General features: G+C 64.0%; 4 protein-coding genes across 7 annotated transcripts in view; 3 read left to right on the forward strand and 1 right to left on the reverse strand.

Annotated features, from left to right (window-relative positions):
• Window positions 1-5,811: 5,811 nt before the first annotated feature.
• AK2 (adenylate kinase 2) lies at window positions 5,812-11,667 on the reverse strand. 2 transcript variants are annotated; one of them, XM_088531103.1, is made up of 7 exons: window positions 11,550-11,667; window positions 11,028-11,153; window positions 9,349-9,459; window positions 9,175-9,269; window positions 8,450-8,522; window positions 7,790-7,985; window positions 5,812-6,155 (listed from the first exon to the last, which is right to left on the reverse strand). In XM_088531103.1, the coding sequence occupies exons 1-7, from the start codon at window positions 11,661-11,663 to the stop codon at window positions 6,142-6,144; spliced, it is 729 nt and encodes a 242-aa protein (XP_088387229.1). In that variant the 5' UTR covers window positions 11,664-11,667; the 3' UTR covers window positions 5,812-6,141. The 2 variants fall into 2 exon arrangements, with proteins under 2 accessions (XP_088387229.1, XP_088387228.1); XM_088531102.1 differs by lacking the exon at window positions 5,812-6,155 and having other exon boundaries at window positions 7,722-7,985.
• A 2,584-nt stretch (window positions 11,668-14,251) lies between these two features.
• Window positions 14,252-17,396, forward strand: AZIN2 (antizyme inhibitor 2). Its single transcript, XM_088531111.1, has 9 exons — window positions 14,252-14,375; window positions 14,472-14,641; window positions 15,081-15,084; window positions 15,400-15,572; window positions 15,697-15,828; window positions 16,108-16,273; window positions 16,389-16,551; window positions 16,623-16,735; window positions 17,168-17,396. Exons 1-9 carry the CDS (start codon window positions 14,277-14,279, stop codon window positions 17,384-17,386), a joined length of 1,239 nt encoding a protein of 412 aa, XP_088387237.1. The 5' UTR covers window positions 14,252-14,276; the 3' UTR covers window positions 17,387-17,396.
• Window positions 17,397-18,697: 1,301 nt separating this feature from the next.
• NDUFS5 (NADH:ubiquinone oxidoreductase subunit S5) lies at window positions 18,698-19,892 on the forward strand. The gene is made up of 2 exons (XM_088531107.1): window positions 18,698-18,926; window positions 19,788-19,892. Exons 1-2 carry the CDS (start codon window positions 18,711-18,713, stop codon window positions 19,890-19,892), a joined length of 321 nt encoding a protein of 106 aa, XP_088387233.1. The 5' UTR covers window positions 18,698-18,710.
• Window positions 19,893-23,978: 4,086 nt separating this feature from the next.
• MACF1 (microtubule actin crosslinking factor 1) overlaps window positions 23,979-26,665 on the forward strand; it is a 114,189-nt gene continuing 111,502 nt past the window's right edge. For all 3 annotated transcript variants that reach the window (XM_088531108.1, XM_088531109.1, XM_088531110.1), the window contains exon 1: window positions 23,979-24,198. In XM_088531108.1, the coding sequence (XP_088387234.1) occupies window positions 23,979-24,198 (220 nt within the window). The remainder of the gene's footprint in view (window positions 24,199-26,665) is intronic.

Here is a 26,665-nt window from a genome sequence, read left to right on the forward strand (position 1 = left end):
CCTGTGAGAGCCTCTTTCCTTGCCAGAGCTGCTCTTGTCTGTGGGTCGCCTTGATCAGAATGGGCAGATTTGTTTAAGCTCTCTGACAAGGCTGGACCGTCCTCAGGAGAAGAGAGACAGGCTGGTGGGTAGCTCTGTGGCATCCTTCTATGGATGTGACACGCAGGGGTTTGCAGAGCTCTAGTTCTTGCTCCAGCTGTTTCCACTCCCTCTCCATGGATTCCCTGCAGGAGTCGCAGTCTAGCACCCAGGGGTGCCGCTTGGCCCCAGATGTGTAAGAACAGCGCGCTCGGCCTGGGATAAGGAACAAAATCGCAGCTGGAGAACCTGGCAGTAGACACGGAGCAGAGCCTCATTCCCTGGGCCAAGGACCAAGAACGCTGCTTTCCCATCCCACAAGCCAAGGCCACGAGCCCTGCCAAACCTCAGTGTTTGTTCCTGCCTTTGGCATGCAGGAGATGGCAACAAAAGCATGTGCGAGGCAGAAAGAGGAGCCCCACTGAAGAGGGGAAGTGGGTTTTTCTTGAGTCTCCATGATCTTTTCTGGTTTGGAAGTGACAGAGATGCTCAGAGATGCTCACAACGCGCAGCAGGGATGTTCCAACCATCCTAGTGGCAGAACAAACCCTGCAGTCTCCGCCAGCGGGAGGAAACTCCAACGCCAGGGCCCAGCCTTTGGCTGTCTGGGTTGGAAAGCAGCAGAAAAGGAGCTCCAGGGAGTCGGAGCTTTTTCCTTTTTGCAAGGGAAGTTTATTTGCAGCCATGGGCTACAGGCACCTTGTCTTCCAGCCCTGCAGCTTTTCTCTTGCTAGCAGTGGCTGAGCCAAGTTCTCCTGGAGCCTGTGGACCAGGATTTATATTCACAATGCCCTTGGCTGCCTGAATCCCGGTGCCTCTGTCCTCGCTGCCCTCTGAGCAGCAAGGACAGGCTGAGACTGGAGGGTGCCGCGCAGCTTTGGCAATTTCTCTGTATGCTCCCAGTATTTCTCCACTCCACAGAGAAAAGGCAACATGAGCAGGAGAAGAAAAAGAAACAACAGAGGGGGAACCAGGTAGGGCAAAAATGTATCTGGATCCCCTTGGCATGAATAAGGGCTGGGTTGTCAGAGATGTAAATGCTGACTTGGCCAAGCAGAGGGGTGATAGATCTGTTAGGAAGCAGGGAACTACTGGTCACTCAAATGACCTTGCCTGTTCTACAAACAAGCACCTCAGCAGGAGGAGGTTCCAGCCAGGCTCTAGGGAGGTGGCAGAGGGGACTCCAGAGTGGCCGGGTAGTAGCAGGAGGAGCTGCTCGCTGTACCCACCACGCTGCCTGCCCCGCGGCTCCCAGCACGGCCGATAAGGAGCGAAAACAAAGAGTGGGCACGTGCCTCGGGCACCTGTGCCCGGCCAGAGGAACCGCAGAGCAGGCGCTGCACCCGAGTCGCCGCTATCTCCTCTCCAAACTGCCACCAGGAGTCTGGTGCCAGGTAGGGGCATCGGTGCCTGCTTGGGCCCGACCGCAGCAGGTCACTGCTGGCTCCCTCCCCTGACAGCCCGCATGGAGAGCGCAGCCAGCAGGGCCTGTCCTCGCTCCTGTGCCCGTGCCAGGGCCACCAAGTGCAGCTGGCTGCACGGCCACCTGCGCCAGAGCCCTGCAGCCTGCCCTCAGCCAGCCAGCTCCCGAAGGCCCCAGCTGGGGGGCCTCTCACCCAGACTGCCACCTCAATCCCACACAGCAGCGCAAGCTCTTGCTCCTCGAAGACTTGCTGGAAAATAAGCTGCAGTGTCACCACCCTGGGCCACTCCCAAACACTCCCTATAGAGCCAGCACCGGTGCCTTCCTGGGGGACAGTCACACACCTTGTGTCAGCAGCCTTGCCTGAGGCATGCTGACTCCTCACTGCGATCCAATTTGTTCCTATACACTCAGGCATTTCCTGCTCCAGCTCTCCATGACCATCCTGCTCTCCCCAGTCCTGTAGGTGACTTCTTGTGGCCTGCAAGTTTGGTTAACGTGTGAAAACTATTTTAACTAAACAGTTATGACAAGGGCATTGGCTGCTCTCTACTCTTGGGTTTCAAACAGGGTTTCTTTGGCCCAGCTGAGATTCTGTTCTTTGCCTTATCCCTGTCCACCCCACTAATTGGTTTATGGCCCCCGCAGGTTGTTGCCCACAGTGGGGCTATGAACACAGATGCCCTTTCCTGAGGCAGATCCTTCTTGTAGATCCTGGTGGGTGGAAGTCGGCTTAGCAGGGATTGAGCTGCTGCCAATGAACTCACTTTCTAGTGCTGCAGGGCCTGCTGTCCAGCCTGCTTGTAGGTAGAGAGACTGCGCGCCTTTGCCAGGAAATCAGAGCTGTAAAGTCACCAGCTTTATCGAGCATTAGAGGGAAAGAACAAGCCCAGCTTTTGGATTAGAAAGAGATGAAATTCACCCCCTGGCTGATGGCCAGCGCTGTGCTTAGGTACCATGGGGATGCTGCAGGGCACAAAGGTGACCGTCACCCCTGGTTCTCGCCGCTAGCAGATCGGATCCCGTTATGCAACCGTGATGCTGAAAGGCATCATGACACGCAGGGCAGTTCCAAGGACCTCGTTATTCTGCCTTCCAGGGCTGCGGATCCCCAGGATCAGCATCCAGAGCGCTCCTGGCAACGCACACCCAGCTGGCTGCCCGCCCCAGAGGGATCACGTCCTGCATGAGCAGGGTAAGTGTCGAGGCTCCTGGACATGGGTAGTTTAGGTGACCCGCTGCAAATGCACCCGGCTGGGCTGCGTCCCTGCGCTCCCGCTCTGCTTGCAGCCCTCTCTGAACACAGATCGGGCACACTGCCTTTCCAGACTTCTTACTTGTTTGTTCAACAATTTGTGCCTTAGTCCGTGGAGGAGATTCCGGTCCTCCTCTCCAGAGAGAGGGGGATGCTCCCCTATCCCTTCACACCGAGCTGGAGCTTCCTCCTGGCACATGCTGGAATCCCGAGGGACGTGTTGCAGCTCCAGCACCAGCCATGCGGGCTCTGAGCCGCTCCTGCTGTGCGCGAGCCAAGCCCTGCAGTGCCAGCTGTTAAGGCACTGCACAGTGTTGCTGCTGCCAAGAGCCAGCTCACAAGAGCCACAAAGACACCGAGGAAGACTCTGGTCCTGCACCCATCCCCGGCGCCCGCCCTGACCCGTTGTCCCCAGCGGGTCTCTTACCTCGCCCCGGAGCTCCCTCCTGATGCGGCTCCCTTCCTTCCGCAGCCTCCCTGGCTCTCCCCTTCCCGCTGGCCTTCGCCGCGCGCCACCTCCCCGCCGTGATGTCACTGCAGCCCTGCCTCCGCGCGAGCCTCCGCGCCGCAGCCTCCCTGCGCGGGGCTCGTCCGCGGCGCTTCCCTTCCCTACAGTTGCCACAGCAACAGAAGAGGGAATCCCGACCAGGAAACCCCGGGAAGGGGCAGGGCGGGAGCAGAGAGCAGCAGCGGGCAAAGGCCGGCGCGGGCAGCAGTGCCAGGGGGGCAGCAGGGCTCGTGTTTGAGGAGCAGGGAGGGCAGAGCGGTGCCGCACGTTCTCCCCACCTTCCCAGCCCCTCTGCTTAGCGCTCGCAGCCGCTTCTTTGTTCCTCGGTGCCACGTGCTCGTCGTGCAGAGCCCTGGCGCGCGCACGCCGCGATCGCCCCGCGTGCAGGCTCTGCGCAGGCCACGCATCGGTGCTGTTCTCCGCAGCAGACGGGTGCAGGGCCTGCCCTTGCTCCCAGCCCAAGGTCAGGGCTCAGGTATCGATCGCAGCTCCAAATAAGACCATCGCGAGTCACCCAGTTCATTATTACTCACCGCAAATCCCCAACGAAAGGTTTTTCTGCAATGTGTTTTTCACAGAAGGTTTCCTCAGGAAGGGCGAAGGGCACGTACTGTATTTTTAGGACTACAGCCCATCTTTAATGGGAAGAGATGGCCTAGGGCTTTTCATCCCTTCCCCCCATCCAAGATGCTGCTGCTTTTCAGCCAAAGTATTGCTGCATTAGAGAACAGGTCATTCCTCTAATCGGAGAGAATTCAGTGTCCTATTTGATGTGGCCTTGTGCTATAAATAGGAAAATTTCCCTTTTATAGTTGCTGAATAATTGTCTGTATGAAATATGAACATATTTTTCAAAAGAATGCCTGATAAGCAGCTTGCTGGAGTGAAATCATTGAACAGAAGGAATTTACGGCACCTGCAGAGCATCCTGTACTGTGGAAACGTTCAAGGTCAACATGATAGAGACAGGTCACAGAACAGATCCAACGGGAGAGGACATGGGCTTGACTGAGCTTAAACAGCCTCCCAAAAGTGCCCTTTCCCACAGCGACCTGCCAGGGTGTTTCCCGTTCCACACTTGGCTAAGTTGGGGATCAAATGGAAGAAGCCCAGCTCAGAGGAGCCAGGATGCCTCCGTCTCACAGGTTGGAAGCTTTGGAAGAGCAGGCAGAACAGGTTTGCGAAACAACAGCGGGCATGTAGTGAGAAGACACAGTCACCAGTAATGAAGAGGAGCATAGTTTAACATCCATCATCAAAAGAAACGAGGGAGGAATGCAACAACTGCCGGAGAAGCACGAGCTCGCCTTCCAAGGAGAGAAAATGGTAATGGGAGAGGTAAGGAAAAACAGCAGAGCGCAGGGCAACTGAATGGCTGAGGAGCAGGAGAGCTCAGTAACACTGAAGCAAGCAGTTGTTTCTGGAGGAAATGGGTGTGGGCAGCCTGAGCCTTGCTGGTGGCTGTTTACAGAGCCTCAACCCAAGCAGCAAACACAAGCAGGGCTGCAGCGTGGTACCTTGGGGGACACAAAGAGCCTTCATGGGCACAGCAAGAAGAGCCTTTCTGCAGATACCTCTGAGAAACAGTCACAGGGTCCCTGTGGAGGCAGGATAAAGGGAGACAAGAAAATCCTCTCAAACCCTGCGTTATTGTGCGTGCAGAGACATGCCAGAGTGCAACATGGTGTGAAAGGCACCAAAGATGCTATTTGGCTTGCAGCTGCTGCAGGAGGAGAGGAAGGAAAAGAACGTCAGCTCCTGCACACACAAGCGATGCAAAAGGAGGGGGGAATAGGGCTAGGAATTCTGTCAGCTCTAAAAATAGCTGAAAGGAGCTCCGGTCAGGAAGGGGTCAGGACACACAGGGGTTCGGTGCTTTCAGCTCCACACATCAAGAAACAGGAGAGACAGAACCAGCAAGAGACAACATTGCTATGGTGATAATACAGCCCCGGAACACACTCGACAAGGAAAAGAAAGAGAAGGAATTGGAAGACATTTTTAAGTGCACAGAATAACATCCCTGTGATAAGATCAGGCCAGAAGATCCACCCCGCTCCATTGCTGTCATCTGCTCCCTGTCTTCTTCCACATTGTCTGCAGGTCAAAGAGGACATGGCAACAGATACAAAATGTAAAGGGGTTATTTTATTATTGATTCAGAGTTTAGACAAGGCACCATTTGATCTATAAAGAAATGCAAACACCAATTAAGTGTCATTTTTGTAGTCAAGTAAGAAAGTCTTTTGCATTTGTTGAGCACTACGTGAATTCCAGTTCACTCAAGATCACAGGAAAGTCACCCTATGGCCAGGTAAGGCAGGCTTGGAGCAGAGCCAGCAGCAGAAACACCTTGAGCAGTGAACGCTGGGGCCAAGGGATGCAGTGGAATAACAGAAAGCAAAACTTCCAGGAAAAGACCCCAGCATCTCTTTTCACTTTCAATTTCAGAGCTAATGAGTTGCTTATCCACGTTGGTCCCTGCTGCCAGAAATCACAGTAAACTTCACAATAGCCACAGAGTCCCAGGGCGCAAAAGGTGAACGCTGGAATTCCTGGAGAAGCCCAAACTGGCACCCAGCCCTATCCTGCTAGAAGGTCATAGACCTGGATCTGATCATTGGCCCAGCTATTTCCCTCTGCAGTTGTTTTGCCTCCAAACACTGATTGCTAAGGACATCCTCTCCCCTTCAAAACGATTCTGGTGAATAAAAAAGCCCCCCTTAAAAAACAAGCAAAACTCCCCAAATGAAGCCCAAATCCCCTTATCTGCCACCTCCTTTCCCCCTCTTCTCAGTTGCCCACCCTGCGTGCCCCGTGAGGAATGCAATGGGTGATGGAGCAGAGCGTGCAGCGTTTGGTGGTGTCTCATCTGGGTCACGGAGTCTCAGCTGGAAAAATGGGAACACAGAGAGAAAAAAAAATAGATTTAGGGGAAGAAAAAAACAAAATGAATCATGGTTTATGGCTGAAAAAGGCTGGCGAGCTGGATACAAAGCGAACATGAGAAGGAAAGGAGCAGAGAGTGGAAGAACACGTTGTTCTTGCTGTAGAATAAAACCTTGACCAAATCCAGGAACACGAACTGGCCAAGAAATGCAAGATAAAGGCTGCTTCCCCCACAGTTCCTTTATAACCAGCGCGATGAAGAGGCAGCTCTAGGGCCCGCTCTCCTCGCTGCGCTGCGGAGCACGACGGGGCTGCTGCCGCTCTCGGAGCTCCCCGCGCGCCGGGGACGCCCTTTTCCAGGAAAGGGACACGGGGACAAGGCCATGGCCAGCTGGGTCCTCGGGGCTGCTGCTGGAGCTGGAATTACTGGCTGCTCTCAGGCCCCTTTCCACACAGTCATATGCTTTCAAGAACAGGGCGATTGCTTTCAGTTTCTGGGGTTATTTCTAGTCCGCTGAAAGGGAAGAGGTGGTTTCCCTAGAAAGGACGTAAAAGGCCAGCAAGTGATTTTCTGACAAAAGAGAAATTACCAAGAAAAGGGGTAAAGGCTTCCTGAGGGTTGGACACTTGCTCTGGACACCCACAGCAGAAGCAGACGCGTCATCTCCCCCACAAGAAGGGGACTCGGTAACACTGAGTCAGCAAACAGGTATAGCAGGGCAAAGGACAGCAGGCTGCATCTACAGCAGGGGCTTCTGCTAGACCGAGCTCAATTCTTACACGAGCAAAGGTCATTCCTAGCTCCAGGGTCGTTACAGAGCAGCGTGAGACCCTGGGAAACCGAGGCACTAACCACAGTGCGGTGTCTGCAGCCGAGAGCCAGCCCGAGCTGTTTGGTTTTCTCAGGAAACAAGAACGTTTCCATGATCTCATGAGGAAGGTCGCCGGCTCAAGGGCATGTAAAAGTGTGGTTAGTAGCTCCGTCTCCCTGGCCTCTAAAATTACTCGTTTTTAAATAAGGCTTTAAGACATCTTCATCTCCTTGGCCAAAGCCACAGGAAAAGCAGAGAGAAGACTGACTCAAATCCTGTCCTCATCCTCAGCAGAGCCCAGCTGGCTGCACTTTTTCAGAGAAAACAACTATTTTTGCTACCATTTGCTATACTGGAAGGCCACACCTTGACTGGAAAAGGTTTTGGGGTCCAGAGATGAGGAGGCTCCAAAGCCCCATCTCTCACCCGCTCTATCTTGTTTTCTGCCCATGCAGAGCAGCTGGGAAGAGCAGCAAATGTCTCTCTGTCTCCTAGGGAGCCACAGGAAGGACAAGGTTTTTGACCCAAAGGGGCTCAGACCCCATTGCTGGCAGCAGCCCACGGAGGCCGGGCTCGCTGCTCCCTCTAGGGGCCAAAGCACCGGCAGACAGACGTGCACGTGGATGAGAGACGGTAACAGCTCCTTTAATAAGAGTTTGCATAGACCTGCCCCGGGCTGCAGCGTCCCCTCTTCTACCCTGCTGAGCTCGTCCCTCCCTGGCCCCAAGAGACGGAGACAGAGAGAGATGGAGAGAGAAAAAAAAAACCCAAAGGAGAGCTCCACGCTAGGATGGAGCCCTAAACGAACATAACCAGGTCTTTACATGTCGCTCTCGAGAAGGCTGCCAGGATGCTGGCAAACACCACGTCGGGAGACTGGGAGGCGTCCACAGCCGTATGGATCCCGCGCTTGCTGTAGTAGGAGACCAGCGGGGAGGTCTGCGTGTGATAGGCCTTCAGGCGCGTTTTCAGGGCTGTTTCGTTGTCATCCGAGCGGCGGATCAGGGGCTCTCCGGTGACCTGGGAGAAGCAAGGGGACAGTCTCCAGCCGGCTGCAGCCTGGCGCGCTCCCGCCTTGTCCGTGCCGCTGCGACACCCCCCGTCCCCCTCCTGCAGACAGGCTGCACCGCGGGGCCGAACCAAGTCCCGGAGCAGTTCACGGAAGAGAGAAGGATTCGGCGTCGCGGCCTGTCCCCCACACACCACTTCGCTTAAAGGGAGCCCAAGGAGCATCGAGAGCCAGCGGCAGCTGCAGTTGCTTCCCAGGAGGAAAGGCAGTCGCAACCTGCTGCGGCGGCAACTACGGACAGCGTCAACGAGCCGGGAGGCCAGCAGAGCCAGGCTCAAGGGCGCTTCCCCACGCTCCCCAGAAAGGCAGGAGAGAAGGTAGGAGAGAAGGAAAAGAGTTTTTTTTTTCCAGGGATGCTGCAAAGCACCAGCTAAACCCAAAGCAATGCAAGCAGCGGCCTCAGGAGCTCACATACATCGTCCTTCATGGGCTCTTTCGGGGGTCTGAACTCCTCGTGGTAAGAACGGCCGCTTGCCGGGTGGATCAGCCTGGGACAGAAAGCAAGTGTCAGCAGCGTCCCCCGCGCCGGGGCAGGGGCTCCCGAACCTGCCGCTCAGCACGGAAACATCTGCAACAGCTACACAGTTAGTCTCTCTCCATTAAGAAAAGCTCATTTAGCTATTTTTGTATCAAGGGCCTCTTCAAGCACTTGAAAACAACAACAAAAAAAAGCAGCTGCGTTAGGAAATGGCTGTTTCACTGCGGAAAGGGGGGAGCACAGGGAATGCAGGGGCGATGCTGTCCGGCAGGAGCAGTTGGAGGTGTCTGTGTCCCTGAGGATCCCCGCTGACCTGGGCAGGACGTTCAGCAGTGCCGGCCTTCCGTAACGGAGCACTAACGGCACCGGAGAGGCAAGCACACAGGGGCACTGACTGTCAGCCACCGGCCTCAAAACCCACCCTGGGTCACCCAGCGCACAGATTCGTATCAGCAACATCTATTTATAGGGCAACAACGGGGCTCTGCTCAAGGCTCAAGGGAGAGCAGGTGCTGGATGAGGGTGGGAAGGCTCAACCGGAGCAGGAATGTGACCCAGAGCAGGGCTGCAGCTGGAACAACGCGAGCATCCGAACCAGGGATGCTGTCCCACAAAACAGGAACCCCATCACATGCACCAGGATTTTGAGAGAGGACAGTTACCGTCCAGTGATCCTCCGGATGAGCAGGGAGTCGGGAATGCTGAACTCGATGACGGAGTCCAGCTTCTCTCTCCTCTTCTCCAGGAGCTCATCCAGCTGCAACACAAAACACTTGTCCACAGGGGCAGACGCAGCCAAGAGGCCCCGTCTCCGGTGCCCGGCCGGGCTCACCCACCATCTCCGCCTGCCTCACGGTGCGGGGGAAGCCGTCCAGCAGGAAGCCGTTCCTGCACGGAGGGGAGTCCAGGTTGTTCTCTATGAGCTCCACCACCATCTCGTCGCTCACCTGCGGAGCACAGGGACCTTTTTAGTCCGTCCCCGTCACACGAGGAGACCCGGGAACAACGTCCCGCGGCTCCGAGGATGGCAAAGCTGCATGGAACTGCGGGTGCAGGAGCCAGACCCCCGGCTGCACCCGCTGCCCAAAGACATCGTGAGGGAAAGGAATGACCCAGGGACAGGCGAGTTGTTACTAAGTGGGACCTTACGAAAGGATGTTATTCTAGGATGCTTTTTAGTCATTGGAGCCTTTTTAGAGCCCCTCCAAGCCTGGAGGCAGCAGGGAGAGCACAGGGGCTGCTGTAGCAGGACTAAGGGGGTGTGCTTGGATGTGCCATGGCGGGGAAACGCTCCCTGTGACGGGCATCAGCGCCAGGACGTGGCCAGCGACACTTGCACGGGTCAGCGACGGAGCTGCAGCGTTACCTTCACGAGGGCTGCCCTGTTTGCAAGGGGACGCTCAGCCTGAGGACAAGCCACCCACATGTCACCGTTAAACCAAGCCGTGCTAGCAGCAGCACCGATATCAACATAACCTTTAATTCCTGGTACTTTGCACCCTCCACGCACAACCTCCTTGGGTAGGCGGGATCGGACCCGCGCGAGGGGCCGTCTGGGGGAAGCAGCAGGTTGTCTCTGCGCTTTCCCGATCACTGCAGCCCTCCGTTTTGCAGGACACCATCCTGCTTGGCAGTGGAGCACCAATATCCACGCTGGGCTCCCAGCATTGCCGGGCTCCCTCCGGTTATCTCACAACCGGAGCGCTCCGGGAGGCCACACGCGGAGCTGCTGCTGTCCCGTTCCCCGCGCAGCAGCCACCTCCAGACCTTCCAGATAACGGCCCTATCTTTCCTAACCAGGCGGGCTGTGGCAGGCTCTGTTGCAACGCGGAGATAAGCCACGTCACTGCTCTACCCCAGAGCCTCCAACCCCTCTTTACCCAGCAGTTAGGAGACAGCAGCAGCCCGCAGGGATGTCCAAAACCTCCTCGTGCTGCAGTTTGGGGGCCGTTTGCCATCCTGTCTTGCCCAAGACATCTCAGACACTCCCAAGACCATCTTGAGCGTTTTCACGCTCCTGGCTGCTCTGTCTGGGATCTCTTGCGTTACCCGTCACCGCCGTAACCACCACACTAACACTCCCCGGTCTCTGGTTTCACCGTGACAGGCCCAGGCACGCGGGGGCCGGGCTGCGGGCGAAACCGCCGCGCTGGTTTCCAGCCCAGAGAGCAGCCGTCACGCGAGGAGACCCGGGAACGTCGTCCCACGGCTCCGAGCGTGGAAAAGCTCCATGGAACCGCGGGTGCAGGAGCCACCCGCTGCCCAAAGTCATCGTGAGGGAAAGGAATGACCCAGGGACATGCGAGTTGCTACTAAGTGGGACTTTAGGAAAGGATGTTTTTCTAGGATGCTTTTCTGCAGGAGATACAGGAAGGGGACAAGCCCCCAGTGCTGCCCGCGCTGTCCTCGCTGCTCCCTAAGTGGCTGCTGTCACACTTGTCACTAAGGGGTGACCTCTGTCCTTTCAGGTGCTGCCAGGCCGCCCTCCCCACCGGCACGGCCCCGCGCTACCCACCAGCTTCCCCGAATCCATGGTCTCCTTGAGGCGCTTGCCCAGCTCGGAGCCCGAGGCCACCATGGCCCGCAGCATGTCCCCGGTGGCCAGGTGACACACGCAGTAGGTCTCGGCCAGCTTGGGCGCCTGCGGGACAGAGCAAGGCAGGTGAGTGGGATGCGCCGCGCGGAGCCGCTCGCGGCCAGGATCAGGGGCTGGGATGCACCGGGGAGCAGGGCCCGGCCACCCCGGTGACAGGGACGGTGACAGGGTGGCCCCCCGCCACCCGCCTCGGGCCTCGTCCTGCTCTGCCGGCCAACACGTGCCCGGACGCCTGGGTCCCTGTGCGTGTGGGGAAGTCGCATCCCTGGGACCACCCTGGATGAGGGGAGCCCCTCGACCCCGGCGGGGGGATGCAGACAGCGGAGCGCCTTGGGAGCGGGAGCCCGGACGCCTGGGCCCCGGGGGTGGGGGATGGGCAGGCCGGACGCCTGTGCCGCGGCTGCGGGCCCGGTGCCCGGTACCCGCCGCCGCCGCCCTCACCTGGGTGCCCTTGCCGGCGCCGGGCGGCCCCAGCAGGACGGCGCGGATGCCCTGGCGGAGCCCCGCGGCCGGCGCCTGCCCGCGGCCGCCCCCGGCCTGCGCGCTCGGAGCCATGGCCGCCGCCGAGTGCGCGCCGCCGAGTGCGCGCCGCCGCGCAGGCCCCGCCCCCGGCCCATGGGCACGCGCGGCCCGGGGGGCGGGGCTACCCTGAACGGGGCGGGGCTCTGCAGCGCGGGGCCGCGCGGCTCGGGGCGGGGCTGCGCGGCTTGGGGGCGGGGCTACCCTGAACGGGGCGGGGCTCTGCAGCGCGGGGCTGCGCGGCTCGGGGGCGGGGCTCTGCGATACGGGGCGGGGCTGCGCGGCTCGAGGGCGGGGCTACGCGGGGCTTCCCGCCACGCAGCGCCCGGCCCCGCTCCCGCCGCTGCCGGCGGCTCCCGGGCGGCTCCCCGGGTGACTCTGCGCTTTGCGGCTGCAGCGCGCGGGGCCGAGCCGGCCGCGGGGAGGAGGCCGGCGGCTCCCGCGGGATCTGCAGAGACCCGGGGCGCTGCAGGAGGCAAGAGGTCGCTCGGCCCCGGCCGCCAGGAGGGGCAGCAGCAAGGGCAGGGCAGGATGGTGGTGTTGAACGCAGGAGCGGCCGGGGCTCACTCAGCCCCAGCTCCTCCATCCCCTCCTGTGTGGGAGCAGCTGCCCCTGCTCAGAGCGTTGGGCTAGCTGAGGTTTGGCAAACAGGCAAGAAGGGGAAAGGCGAATCCCGTGCCTAGCCTGTGGGGTGGCAGGTGGAGTGGTGCGGCCTTGTGCAAATGCAACAAGGCTGAAAGGTGCCACGAGGCTCATGTGCCACGCAGGCTGTCTGCAAACAGCAGGGCCTGATTCACTGCTCGAGAACCCACCAAAGTGGCAGCAGAATCACGGGCCTTGACAACCTGCTCGACTGCCTCCCCCAGCCGGCGTCCCAGCCAAACACGCTGCTCAGCCTTTAGGCAGCCCGAAGCCTCGTTTCCCTGGAAGCAGCGCTTCGGAAAGTATTTTTGACCCAACTCCCTCTTAAGGGTCCCTGCACACGTGATGCCCGTGCAGCCGCCGGCAGCCTCGCGCCAGGCCCAGCTGCCTCCGGGCAGGCTGCCCGTGAGCCGTGGGCGCTCGGTGAGCGCCAGGACGGCTGCCGGGGTGGGGAGAGGCAGCCGCAGCCCTGGGAGGGAGCGCACAGGGGGATGTCCCCATTCCGGGCACAGGGAGGGGAGGAAGGAGGGGATGAAGGATGCTCGGCAGCGCCGCAGCCAATGGGGTGGCCCGGCTCGGTTGCCATGGCCACGGTTGTGAGGCGGAGCAGGGGGATATAAGGGGGTGTGAGCCCCCCGGCAGGGTGAGCTGGTCCAGAGGCTCTGGACAGGAGTGGGATCGGGGCAGGACGAACAGCTGCCGCCGAGGCCACTTCGCTCCTGGGAGACCCATGGGCATAATCCGCTTAAATGCTCTGTAAGGTAACGAGGCCGGGGGCCCCCCGCCGGGCATGGGGGGTGCTGGGGAAGCCGGGGAGATGCCTGCGCTTGCTGGGATGTGGGGCCAGCGCGGAGGGCGTCCTGCCACCCCCTCTCCCCCGCTGAGCCCTTGCATCGCTTCTCCACAGGGATCTCGGCCCCCCAGCCCCAGGCAGCCTCGGGGGGCCGCGGCAGCTCGGCGTCCCTCCGGGGACCCCCCGGCACCGCAGCTCAGCACCCGCGGGGGAGGCTCCGCAGCGCGGTGAGGAGGGGCCGGCCGAGGCGGCAGGGAGCAGCGCGGGACCCGTTTGCACAAGGCAGCCAGGACCGACCCCCTTAGCGGCTCCTTGATGCCGTGCCCTGGCAGGGCTGGCTGCCGCTCAGCGGTGTCTGCGGGGAGTGAGGAGATGGCCCACAGGAATCGCTCTCCTTTCCCCAGGATAAACCCCTGCGAGCTCCGCAGCCCGGGGTTCTCCCATTCCCCAGCTTTGCTCTTGGTGCTTGCTTGATGCACAATAACACACAGGCGCTCTGGTCTTCTCCTCGCCCCTATCCAAAGTTGCGTTATTGGGGTGCAAATGCTTCCTGCAAGCTCATGCTGGGCCTTCAGCGCCCTGGGTTACAGGATGGGCTGGATCCAAGGGAAGAGGTTGCCAACACTGCCCTGCTGAGTGTGTGAGCCAGGAAATAACTGCGCAGCTTTAACTTGTCCCTTTGCTGTGCGCAGTCCCGGCACCTGCCTGAGCCAGAACCACAGCCTGATCCAGGCAGCTCCAGGTCTGCAGCGATGCCTCCCTTTGTGGGTCCTGGGTGCCTGGGACGGTGGGACCGGGCGCCTTCACCTGCTCGGAAACCACAAGGGAGCTTCATCCTGCTCAACGGCCGCACGTCTACCCGCAAGCTGGAGCGCGGAGGGACGTGCTCTGCCGTATGTAGGCCATTCGCTGCACCGTGAAGCTGTCTGTCTGGTTAACTGTGTCGCTGCCCGAACCGCAGCTGAAGGAGACAGGGCTCCTGGGGGCCAAGGCTGCCGCGAGACGTCCCCCTGCCCTGGGGAGGACGCGCTGGCCGCAGCGGGGACGTCTCTGAGGAGCCGCTTCAGAGGACACACGAGGGCCCTGCTGCTCCCTGCGGCGCTGGTGTCTGCTGTGGTCCTGCCTCTAACACTGCCTTTTTCTTCCTAGGGGGTTGCCTGCTTAGAAACTACCCCCTGCTCAAGGAGGCTTTAGACCGTCACCGTGTCTTGGCCATGAGTGGTTACTTGGATGAATCCGACTTTGTGTTGGTGGAGGAGGGCTTCACCCCCAGAGAGCTCCTGGAGAGGCTCCTCGTGGAGCTGTGCCACACGGTAGGGGCTGCGCTGTCCCCAGTGCCCGCAGCCGAAACCCCCTTCCCACCGGTGCTCACGGAGCGGTGGCCGCTGCTCACTCTGTCCTTGTCCTAGAGCGAGCAGGGCGCCTTCTTCATGGCAGACCTGGGGGACGTCGTGAGGAGGCACCTGCGCTTCCGCAAGGCCTTGCCCCGCGTCACGACCTTCTTCCCCGTCAAGTGCAATGGCAGCAGAGGAGTGATCGGGCTGCTGGCCGAGCTGGGCGCCGGCTTCGCCTGCGCAAGGTAGCGCTGCGAGGGGGACAGCCCCAGCTCTGCGTCCTGGGGACAACATCACCAAACCCTCCCTTGTTTCCTGGCTTTCCTCTCCCTCTTCCTAGCGGAGGTTTGGGGTGGTGGGAGTCTCCCCCTGCTGTCAAAACCCTCCCAGCACAGCCTAGGAATGCCCGTCCCAACTGCCTGTCTGTTGACTCGGATGTTTGTTCCGTTTGACCGACATTTTTCTCCGTGTGATCTGTGTCCTGGCTGGCAGGCCTGGCTAGCGGCAGGGCACGTCCCTGTGCTGCCACAGCTGTCCCCTCTTGGTGGCTTTAGAGCTGAGCACAAAGCTCATTGCTTCTCATTAGCTCTCAGCCAGATTCCCAGGGAGAATCCCAAGTTAAACCACTTACTGGTGTGTAATTAAGTAGGAGGTGTTACGGGGGGAGAAAGTGCAAGGGAAGAGCAAGGCCCCGTTACAGCTCAGGCCAGTGCTGCAGCCTTAAGCCTCTTGCCATGGCTCGCAGGGGAGACGGCCACCAAACCACCCCTGCTAACTTGTCCCACCGGTTTCCTCTGCTCTTGGTCTTGTGCTGCTTGTAAACATCTTCCTGCCGCAGCCAGGGCAAAGTCCACCACGATCCCTTTGATCTCTTGTGCTTGGCCTGGGAAAGGCCAGGCCTAATCCTGGCTGTTTGCCCTTTGCAGTGCGGAGCTGCCAAGGCCTGGAGTGGGTCATGGAGCAGCGCGGGACCCGTCCCCAAGCTCATGCTGTTTCTCTGCAGGCAGAGATCGCCCAGGTTCGCAGCATTGGTGTTCCAGCTGAGAAGATCTTCTACAGCAACCCCTGCAAGCAGGTTGCCCACATCAAATACGCAGCCAGCCACGGCGTGCAGCTCATGACCTTCGACAACGAGGTGGAGCTGAACAAGGTGGCCCGGAGCCACCCTCATGCCAAGTAGGTGCTGATGCCAGCCCTGGCAGCACCTTTGGAGCCGGGTGTTAGACTGGGAGCAGGGAGGGCACCAGGGGTTCGTGGAAGGTGCCAAGATGCCTCAATGTGGCGTCTCTTCACTCTGCAGGATGCTGCTGGGAATCGCTGCTGACTTTAGCCCCTCTCCCCATCCGAGTGTGACATTTGGGGCCACCCTCGTGTCCTGCCAGCACCTGCTGGAGATGGCAAAGGAGCAGGCGGTGGAAGTCGTTGGCATCAGGTACGGCGCTTGTCCCTGTGCCCCCGGTCACGCAGCCCCGCGGGGAACCCTGTCCCACTGGAGCTGGTTGGGGGCTGTAGGGGACTAGGTGGAGGCTGGGCCCTGGGGGATCTGCCCTCATCGGGGCCAATTCGGACCGAGTTTGGCTTGCAAGCCCCTGGGGCCGGTGTGGCAGGAGGGAAACACTGAGCCACCTTGCTAGAAGGCGGACGTGCGAGTACCGCGCGGTGCCACGTCCCCTCGCCGCCGTCCCCTGCTGAGCGGGGGCTCTGCCTTCAGCTTCCACCTCGGCAGCCGCTGCCCGGAGCCCCAGGCCTTCGCACAGGCTCTAGCCGAAGCCCAACTCGTGTTTGAGATGGGCACGGAGCTGGGCTACCGCATGCGCGTCCTGGACATCGGCGGGGGATTCCCTGGGCCCGAGGACTCCAGAGCGCTGTTCCAAGAGGTATTTGCCTCCCGATGCTGGCACTTGGCGTGCGGAGAGCGAGGCCAGAGGGGTCCTGGCGTCACCGCGGGGCCTGGCTGGGCTAAGCGAGAGGGACCGTGTCCTCCCCACGCAGACGGCCGCTGCCATAAACTCTGCCTTGGACTTGTATTTCCCGGAAGGCTGCGGGGTGGAGGTGCTGGCGAGACCAGGGCGCTACTACGTCTCCTCGGCCTTCACCTTTGCAGCCAGCGTCACCGCCAAGGAAGAGGTTCCCCCGGGCCAGCCTGGCTCCGAGGGTAGGTGGGACAGTGGGACGGGCCTGCCCGCGTGTCCTTGTCCCCCTGAGCCCTCTCCTTGCTCCCTGCAGAGGAGGAGTCTGGCAGCAAGAGGAGCATCGTGTATCACCTCAGCGACGGCATCTACGGCTCCTTTAACTGCGTCCTGTTCGACAGCCCCTGTCCCAGGCCTCTCCCGCACAAGGTGAGGAGCTGGCCCGGCTCGGGAAGAGCCCAGCCGGGCCCGCACGTTCCCCCTGCTCTCCCGGCACCGTGGCCGGCACTGAGCCCCGTGACGGGGGAGCAGAGGCCGGGAAGCTGCCGGGGAGGGTTATTCACCTTTAACAGGGGGGACACCTCAAATGAAACCTTGGGCTGGAGCCAGCGGCTCCAAGAGTTTGTTGGCTCTTGGGGTCAGGCATTCCAGACCGTGGGCTCTGCTCCTTTCTGGATCCATGGTGTGTCCACCAGCCCGAGCTGAGACCTGGCGTTAGCGTGACCCAATGCAACCCGTCCCGTTCCACGGCCTGTGTTTCCTTCCGTTCGGCTCACGCTCCCAGACAATCTGTAGCCCCCCACGTTGGGGACCACGTTCTCACCTGGTGTAAAGCGGCCCAGCTCCATCTCTCCCCTGCAGAAGCCCTGCCCCGACCACCCCTCGTACAGCAGCAGCCTCCGCGGCCCCCCGGGACCCGCCGAGGACCGGATCGCGGACGGCCTGGAGCTCCCGGAGCTGCAGGTCGGGGACTGGCTCCTTTTCGAGGACATGGGCGCCTACACCATCGCGGCGGCCGCCCCGCTCGGCGGGTGTCCCCAGCCGCGGATCAGCTACGCCATGTCCCGCGTGGCCTGGTAAGACACAGCCCTGCCCTGCGGGGAGCGGGGACTGCGGTGCCAGCCGTGCCCCAAGCCGGGCTCCCACGTCCAGGAAGAGGGTCCGGGCTGCGTCTACCTGGGGATTCGGGATAAAAACCCGCAGTGTCCAAATCCAGGAAGATTTTTTGTAGGTTTTCCCCAGGGGCTGCTGCGGCGGCGCGAGAGCCTCCGAGCGGCGTCGCGCAGGAGGCTCATCCCGCGCCGTGTTCCGTGCTTCCAGGGAAGCCGTGCAGCTCTCCCAGGGGAAGGCGCCGCGGGCGCAGGAGGAGCGGGAGGGCGCGTGCCCGCCGCTGTCCTGCGGCTGGGAGAGCGCCGAGACGCCCCGCGTGGCCCCCGCCGTCCCCGCCACCGGCATCAGCTGAGCGGCGCCGGGGGGTCCCGCGGCCCCGTCCTGCTCCTGCGGGACCCGCAGGGCCCGTTCCGAGTACGCGACATAAATCCCGTTCCTCCCGCCCCTGCGGTGCTGCTGTGGTGGCGTTTGCCTGGGGGGGACCCGGCGCTTGGGTTCATTTTGGGAGGAATCATCACAAACGGCATCTGGGGTTCGGTGTGGAGGCGGCCGAGCGTCCACGGGGTGTCGGGTATTAGCAGGGATTTAATGGGATGTTAACGGGGTTTTGGGCATGGGGGGCACCAGAACCCCTGTGGGGTGGCCCCAGGGTGTTGGGGACACAGGGGGGACCCTGGGGTTTGGAGCAGCTGTGGAAAGAGGAGGGCTGGGAGGGAGGGGGACACTGGGGAAGGCACATTGGGACTTTGAGGAAAGGACACCCTAGGCACTTGGGCAGGGACACTAGGGGACACTGGGGCTGTGACAGCAGGGATGCAGGCACGGGAGTACTGGGTGGCACCAGGAGATACTGAGGAAGGGACAGTGGGTGGCACTGGGGCTCACCAAGGAAGGGACAGGGGTGACATTGGAGCAAGGGCACTGCGAGACAGTGGGGAAGGGACGGTGGGTGGCACTGGGGCTCACCGAGGAAGGGACAGTGGGGACATTAGAGCAACAGCACTGCGAGACACTGGAGAAGAGACAGTGGGTGGCACTGGGGTCCTTGCGGAGCGGTCACTAAGGACACGGGGGGACAGCGGGGAGGGGACATTGGGGACGCGGGGCCGCTCCCCTCCGGGCCGCCAGGGGGCGCGCGCGCCCGGGGCGCGGCGCAGGGGCCGCTCTGGCCGCCCGTCTCGCTGGCTGCCGTCAAGCGTCGCGCAGGTGTCGCCGCTCCATAGGCGCTTTGCGGCGGGCGGCGTCGCGTGAAGGGCACCGGGAGCGGTACCGGAGCGGTACCGGCGCCGCCGCCATGCCCTTCTTGGACCTGCAGCGGCAGCTGGGCATCGACGTGGACCGCTGGCTGCTGCGGCAGAGCACGACGCAGCCGTACGGCGGCGCGGCCGCCTGCCACGCGTTCGAGCGCGAGTGGGTGGAGTGCGGCCACGGGCTGGGCCGCACGCGCGCGACCCGCGAGTGCGCCATCGAGTACGAGGATTTCCTGGAGTGCATGCACCGCCGCAAGCTGGTGAGCGCGGGGCGGGCCCGGCCTGGGGCGCCCGGCCCCGTCATGGAGCCCCCGGCCCCCTTATAGGGTCGCCCGTTCCCGGTAGGGGGTCACCCGTCCCCGTTATGGAGTCCCCGTCGTGGGCCCCCTGTCCCCGTCAGGGACTCCCCGTCCCCATTATAGGGTTGCCCGTCCCCAATATGGGGTCGCCCGTCCCTGTCATGGGGTCCCCGTCCTGCTTATAGGGCCCCCCGTTCCGTTATGGGCCCCCTTGTCCTCATCATGGGTCTCCTCATCCCCCTTATAGAGTCCCCCATCCCCATTATGCCCCCATCCCCATTATGGCCTCCCCCATCCCCGTCATGGGCCCCTGTCCCTGTCATGGGGCACCAACCCCGTTATAACCCTGTCCCCGTTACAGGGCCCTCGTCCCCGTTACAGGCCCTCCCATTCCCATCATGGGCCTCCTCTTCCCCCTTATAGGGTGCCCTGTCCGTATTATGGATCCCCTGTCCCTGTTATGATCCCATCCCCATCATGGACCCCCCGTCCCCCTTATGGCCCCCCCCGTCCCCGTTACGGGGCACCACCCCCGTTATAACCCCCTCCCCGTTACAGGGTCCTCGTCCCCGTTCCAGCTGCCCACCCCCTCCCCAAGCCCCTTCTCCTCCATTATGCCCCCCCCAACCCGTTATGGACCCTCCATTATGGGGGACCCTCCTGTCCCTTGTTATGGGGCGACCTCTTCCCCCATTACAGCCCCCCTTCCCATTTATGGGCCCCTCCCTGCTATGGGGCTACCCCCCATTTGGGGGCCCTTTCCCCATTGCAGCCCCCCATTCCAGGGCCCCGTCCCCGCAGCGTCCCCGCTCTGTCCCGCAGGGCGCCCGGCTCAAGGCGATCCTGGAGCAGCGCAAGAAGCTCATGCAGGAGGGTCGCTACTCGCCGCCCGAGCACCACCGGGGCACGGAGGAGCCGCGGCCCTGACCCCGGCGCCGCCACCGCCGCTTCCGCCCGTAAACGTCGCGCTCGGATGCCCCTTGCCCCTCTCCGGTCTTTTTTTCCTCAATAAAATGTGGCTTTAGCTCCTCCGCGGGCGTCGGCGCTGCCCGGGAGCGCTGCCTCCGTGCTCGGAGCTCCCCGGTACCGGCAGCTCCTGCTGAAACGAGAGGAAAAACCCCGAGAGCGAGAGCTCCTCTGGGAGCCGCTCCCGGCCACGCTCGGGGTGGGCCGATTCCCAGGCACATTCCAGGCGCAGGGATCAGCGCATGGGGGGAACCTGCAGGAAACAGCTCCCTTTCCCCAGGGCGCAGGGAAAGGGTTAACAGGCGGCTGCTTCGTGCCCTTGCAGTTTGCCAGGGGGTGAACGGCCTCAGCGGGACTTTGTTTCCGAAATCCTGCGCGTCAGCGCGATGCATTGAGCCGTGTGCGCCGGCCCCGGCGCCGCCGCGAGCTGCTCCCGTCCCGGGGATCCCGTCCCCAGCGCCGCCGGCACCGGCACGAGCTGCTCCCGTCCCGGGGATCCCATCCCTGGGATCCCGTCCCTGGGATCCGGTCCCCAGCGCCGCCGGCACCGCCACGAACTGCTCCTGTCCCGGGGATCCCTTCCCTGGGATCCTGTCCCCAGCGCCGCCGGCACCGCCACGAGCTGCTCCCATCCCGGGGACCCCATCCCGGAGCAGCCGCTGCTGCTGGCACAGGTAACACCTGGCTGCGGAGATGGGAAACATCCGCTCCTTAATCCGGGATATTAACGTGGGCGACTGCGGGTTTAGCGCTTAATCTTTGGTGCAGGTGGAGCCCGGGGGCTTCTTCATGCTCGCAAATCCCCAGGTTGCTCCTCCTCAGGGTTTCTCCTCAGGATTTCTCCTCGTCCCTGCTCCTGTTGCTGGAATTAAACCCGGAGCCGAAGGCGCCGGCGCTTGATGCAGCGCTCAGATGAGCTGCAGGGAGCCTGTTTGCTGATTGCTTTGTTTTTAATACGAAAGCTGCGCAGCGGGGATTAATTTGGAGGGGAAAACTGGCATGAGAGCACAGCCCATCCAGAGGCGGCCGGCCCGGGATGTAAAAGCAGGTCGGGGGAGGCTCCCTGTGCAGAGAGCGGGAAGAGCCGCACACGGATGTGGGAGCTTCCCGGTGGGAAACCTGTGGGCGCCTTGGAGGGAGCTGAGGAGTTAACAGGGGGGAGGCCAGGGTGTCCCGGGACCCTGCGCAGGCCAGAGCTGCCCCCTGTGATCCGCCTGGCGCTGCCTTTGGCTTCCACGGAGCGTTGAAGGGCAGGGAGCGGGGCCGGCACAACAGCCCTTAACCCTCGGGAAGGGCCCTGTGACAGTCCCGTCCCTTTCAGGAGCGTCGCTCCCTAGGGACACAGCAAAGAGCTGCCCAGGGAGGAGGTGAATTTCCAAGGAGGGGAAATGCAGAGACCGCGGAGCCGCTGTCGGGGCCGGGAGATGCCGAACGCGGCTCACGCCGCTGCCTCCCGAGCGGCTCTTCGGATCAATCCAGAATCCGATTGCTTTGGCCATGGATGCGAACGCAGCCCCGGGCGAGGGGGCACTGTGGGGCTGCCCTAGTTAGAGCTGTGTTGGCAGCCGGGACCTCCATCCGCGGCGGCACTGGGGGCTCCGCGGGAGCCTGAGCGTCGCTGCACGCGATTCGCAGCCCGGCCCCGTGGTTATTTCCAGCCCATAGTAGATATAAATTTAAGCTCCACATTTTATTTTTTCCTCTTCCTCGTCGCTGTTTTTGGCTGCGGGCGCTGGGAGTAGAGCAGCATCACGGGAGGCGCCGCCGCCGCCTCTCCCTTTTTCCCCATGGATCCTGGTGGCCCTGGAAGGCCGTAGGGGTCCCAGCTCCTGCCTGCGGCCCTGTTCGTGGGTCACAGCCCAGGGCTGCTCCGGGATTTGCTGGGAAGGGGCCAGGGGGACACAGGGATAGAACTGGATGTGCCGGGAGCTCCCGGCAGCTCCGTCTCAAGGAAGCAAACAAGCAGCTCCCCGGGATGAATAATGGATAGGGAGCCGCGGGGAGGCAGGTTTGATCATGGGGCTCCAGTGACGGGTGTGACGAGCGGGGGCAGAGCCCCGTGCGGGGACCCCGCGCTGCAGGACCCGCTCCCGGCCTCCCCCCTCATCCTGCAGCAGCCGCTGCAAAACAACGCGGGCGCCTAACCCAGATTCGCGGCACAAACACGGCGGAGCGGGGAGGGAGGGTTGGGCGGGCGCCCGGGGCTGCAACGGGCCCCGTTCCCGGGCCGGCTTCGCATCCCGCTGGGGCTGCCCGGACCCCAGCCCCGCTCCGGGCCCGGGATCTCCGCCAGGCACCGCTCGGGTTTGCAGCAACGCGGGGCGGGATGAACCCGTCTGGGCGCCGCGGGGACCGGTACGGGTGGCGCAGCCGGATCCTCCGGGTTTTCCGGCCCTGGAGCGCGCGGCGGAGCCCGGGATGGCTCCAGCGGGTGCCGGGGCACGTGCGTCTCCATTGCCGCCTCCCGCCATTACGGTGTCCCGTCGGGATGCGGGAGCCGGGCGGGAAGCACCGGGAAGCAGCGCCGGGTGGCACCGGGTGCTGCCAACACTGCCCAGTTTGTACCAGTCCGGCCATCGCTCCGGGGCACCGGGACGGCACCGCGGCCGGGGCAGCGTCTCCGGTGCCCCTCCGGAGGAGCCGGAGCATCCGCTGAGGGACACGCGGTGACGCCACCACCAAGTTACTCCGGGAGAGACCCCCCCAGCTGGCGGTGGCTCCTGCAGGGCTTTGTCACCGGGGTGTCCCCGGGGCCTCCCCGAGCCACCACGAGTGTCCCTCGTCCAGCTCCAGTGCCCCTGCCCTGCGGCCGCCCCGGCTGCTGGGGCCGATGGATGGCGCCGCTGTCCCCGGGGGGGCTGCTGGGAGGGACTGGGGGGTGCAGGGGGACAGGGGGGCTCCGGGGGGGCTCTGGGGTGCAGGGGGGGGTGCAGGGGGTGGGGGGTTTTGGGGCGCGGGGGGCACTGAGGGCCCGTGCGGGGTTCGGGGGTGCCAGGGGATGCCCGGGGGGCGGGAGGCGGCCGGGAGCCCCCCCCGCCGCTCCAGGCCGCCCCGGTGGGCAGGGCCGGGCCGGGGGAGGCGCCGCGCGCGGCGGCGGCGGCGGCAGCAGCAGCAGCGCACGGCGGAGCCGGAGCCGCCGCACCGGGAGCGCCGCTCCGCGACCTGCCCGCACCGCGACGGCAGAGCCGCCGGCACCGCCCCCGACCCCGGCGCGGCGGGGAGAGCGCGGCCGGCAACGAGGTGGGGAAGGGCCGGGGATGCGGCGGGAATGGGGATGCACCGGGGATGGAGCCGGAGCGGCTCGGGAACGGCCCGGAATGGACCGGGAATGGCTCGGGGATGGACCGGGGAAGGGCAGGGGAGGGCGAGGCTCGGAGGGGGGCGCCGGGCACCGGGGTCTCCGGGCCTGGGCGGCGGCTGCGGGGCCGGGGGGGAAAGGACGGGGGGGAGAGACCGAGACAGCCCCGGGGCGGGGGCCGGACGAGCCCTCCCGCCCCGGCACCTGCCCCGGGCCGAGCCGCTCCCGGTGCCCCCCGCTCGCCCCAGCCCGGTGCCCCCCGCTCCAGCCGCGGGGCCGCGCCGCGTCTCGGGGGCGAGCGGCAGGAGCAGCCGCCCCCCCGCCCCGGTTTCTCCCCGTCTCTTTGTTCCCGATCCGCCGCGGATGCTCCGAGCGGCTCCGCGGGCGCGGGGGGGGATCTCCCTCCTCCCGCCTGCGCGTTCCCCGCCGGGGCGAGCGGCGGCAACGCGCCCTGCGCTAACTAGGTCTCCGGCAAGGTGCTCGCGGGCTCGGCGCGCGCGCCGCTCGCGGGAAGCCCTGCCATTTTCCCCCGGGATCTACAGGGATTTGGAAGCTGCTCCCGCTTGGAGAGGGCCAAAAGCAGCCGGGTACTGAGCGGGATGCGATGGCGGCACAAAGAGCGCGAGCCGCGGGGCTGGCGTTAGCGTGCCGGGAGCGCGCGGCGACGCCGAGGGCGGCCGCCGGCCCCGTCTCACCGGCCGCTCGCTGCTCCCGCAGGTTTCTCCGCCGAGGAAGCGCCGGCCGGGGCCATGTCGTCCTCGGACGAGGAGACGCTGAGCGAGCGCTCGTGCCGGAGCGAGCGCTCGTGCCGCAGCGAGCGCTCGTGCCGCAGCGAGCGCTCGGGCAGCCTCTCGCCCTGCCCGCCCGGCGACACGCTGCCCTGGAACCTGCCGCTGCACGAGCAGAAGAAGCGCAAGAGCCAGGACTCGGTGCTGGACCCGGCCGAGCGCGCCGTGGTGCGCGTCGCAGGTGAGCGCCGCCCGCGGCCGCGCGCTCCGCCATGCCCCGCTGAGGCGCTTCGTGCCAGCGCCCGCGGCCTGCTGAGCTCGGGGATTGAGCCGGGAGGGTTGCGGATGCATCCCGGCATTCCCGGCACCCCGGTCCTCCTGCTCCCATCCGGCGGCACCCAGCACATCCCGCTGCCGAGCGGCCCAGCCAGGGGGTTCAGCATCCCCATTCCTGCAGGTTTGGCATTAAAAATACCCGGCGGCGCCGAGCCGGCAGCAGGGAGCCAGCGGCACCTCCGGGTGGGAAAAGGAGCCGGGCTCTGCATCCGGAGCTGTGAACCGTGCGGCCTGGGAGCCGGTTCCCGGGGCAGCTCCGGCCTCCTCCCAGCATCGCTCCTTCCGGAAGGAGCCGGCACTTCCAGCCCCTGTTCCCTGTCGGTGCCGCACGGGGCCGGAGCGGCCGGAGGGCCCGAGCGGGTGTTTTGGGGAGGAAAAGGGAGGTTTGGCCGTGCCCCGCCCCCCCCCCATGCAATGGAGGGGGGAGGGTACTTTTTGCGTTGCCATGGTTACCCAGATGGCTGAGCAGGGCTGCCGGTTGCCATGGCAACACAAAGGGCTGCCAGGGTGGAAAGTGGCATCGCGGGGCCGGAACGGCTGGATTCGGCAGCCTGGTCCGTGTGGACGCTGGGAGCACTGGGGACACTGGGGACACTGGGAGCCCTGCTGGCACTCCAGGCACTGGTGGCACCGGTGGTGGCGCTGGGAGGCCCTGGAATGCCAGTTGTCTTGGTGGCACTGGGAGGCCCTGTTGTTACTGGCGCCACCTGTGTCACTACTGTCACTGGGACGTGCTACTGTCACTGGGAGGTGCTGGGGTCACTGGGAAGCGCTGATGTCACTGGTGTCACTGGTGTCACTGGTGTCACTGTCACGCTGGTGTCGCTGGGAGGAACTGGTGTCATGGGGAGGGGCTGGAACCACTGGTGTCACTGGGGGGGCGATGGTGACACTGGAAAGTACTGGTGTCACAGGGGGTAGGAAGTGTCAGTACTGGTGTCACTGGTGTCACTGGTGTCTTGGGGGGGGTCAGCAGAGTCAATGATGGTGTCACTTGTGTCATTGGTGTCCCTGGTGTCTTGGGGGGGTCAGCAGGGTCCGTGCTGGGGTCACCCACGTCCCTGGTGTCTCTGTGGGAGGGTCAGTGCAGGTGTCACTGATGTCCCCGGTGCCCCTGGTGTCCCGGGGGGGGTCAGCAAGGTCCATGCCCGGGTCACCCATGTCCCTGATGTCCCAGGAAGAGTCAGTGCTGGTGCCACTGGTGTCCTTGGTGTCTCAGCAGGGGGTCAGTGCTGGTGCCACTGGTGTCCCTGGTGTCTTGGCAGGGAGTCACTGCTGGTGTCCCTGGTGTCCCCGGTGTCCCTGGTGTCCCCGGGGAGTCAGTGCTGATGCCACTGGTGTCCCTGGTGTCTCAGCAGGGGGTCACTGCTAGTGTCCCTGGTGCCCGGGGTGGGGGTGGGGGGCTCCGTGCTGGTGTCCCTGGTGTCTCCGGTGTCGCTGGTGTCCCGGGGGGGGTCAGCAGGGTCCGTGCCCGGGTCACTCACGTCCCGGGGGTCCCGGCGGGGACACCAGGTCGGCGCCGGGGTCGCCGCTGCCCCCTGCGGCGCCGCCGCCGCCCGCCAGGGGTCGCGCAGGGGCCGAGGCCGGAGCCCGGGCGCGCCGGTCCGGCCGGCGGAGGGGGGCGTGGCCTGGAGCCACGGGCGTGGCCGGCGCGAATGGGCGGGGCCTGCAGGAACGGGCGTGGCCTCCCGCGTGGGCGGGGCGCGGCGCGGTGGGCGGGGCCCGCCGGGGGGCGGGGCGGCGCTGACAGGCGGGCGGGGCCGCGGGGCGAGGCGGAAACGAGCGGCGGAGCCGCGGCCTGGGCGCCCGCCGCGCCGGTGCCTCCCGCCCGCCGCCGCCATGGCCGGCTACGTGCCCGGGCTGCAGCCGGCCACCCGCAACCAGGAGAAGGAGTTCGTGCAGGCCTACGAGGACGTGCTGGAGCGATACAAAGGTACCGGCGGCGGCACCGGCACCACCGGCGCGGGGGCGGCTCCGCTCGCTCCCGCGGGCGCCCCTCGCTGTGCGCGGGGGCTGCGGGCGCCGGCGGCCCCCCCTGCTCCCCGGTGGGTGCGGGGGGGTTCCCCCCTCGGTGTCCCCGGTTGAGCCGCAGGGGATGGGGGTCCCCGTCGGGGTACCGGGAGGCTGGGGGGGGGTCTCGGTACCCGCCTTGTGTCCCCAGTTGAGCTGCGGGTCCCCCTCGTTGGGGTACGGGGGTCCCACGTGCCGCCCGGGGGGTGTGTGAGCGTGGGGACCCCCGTGTCCCCTGCTCGTGGTGCCCTGTGTCCCCTTCCCGGCCGCCGGTACCCCCGGAGAGCGTGTCCTGGCGCCGGGGCTCCCGGCATCCCCGTCTCCGAGCTCCCTGTGTCCCCTCCCAACATCCCTCCCCTCCC

This window comes from Tinamus guttatus, unplaced genomic scaffold (genome assembly GCF_059628265.1).
Source record: "Tinamus guttatus ecotype Peru unplaced genomic scaffold, ASM5962826v1 Tinamus_guttatus_pri_ptg000397l, whole genome shotgun sequence".
Taxonomy (NCBI): Eukaryota; Metazoa; Chordata; class Aves; order Tinamiformes; family Tinamidae; genus Tinamus; species Tinamus guttatus.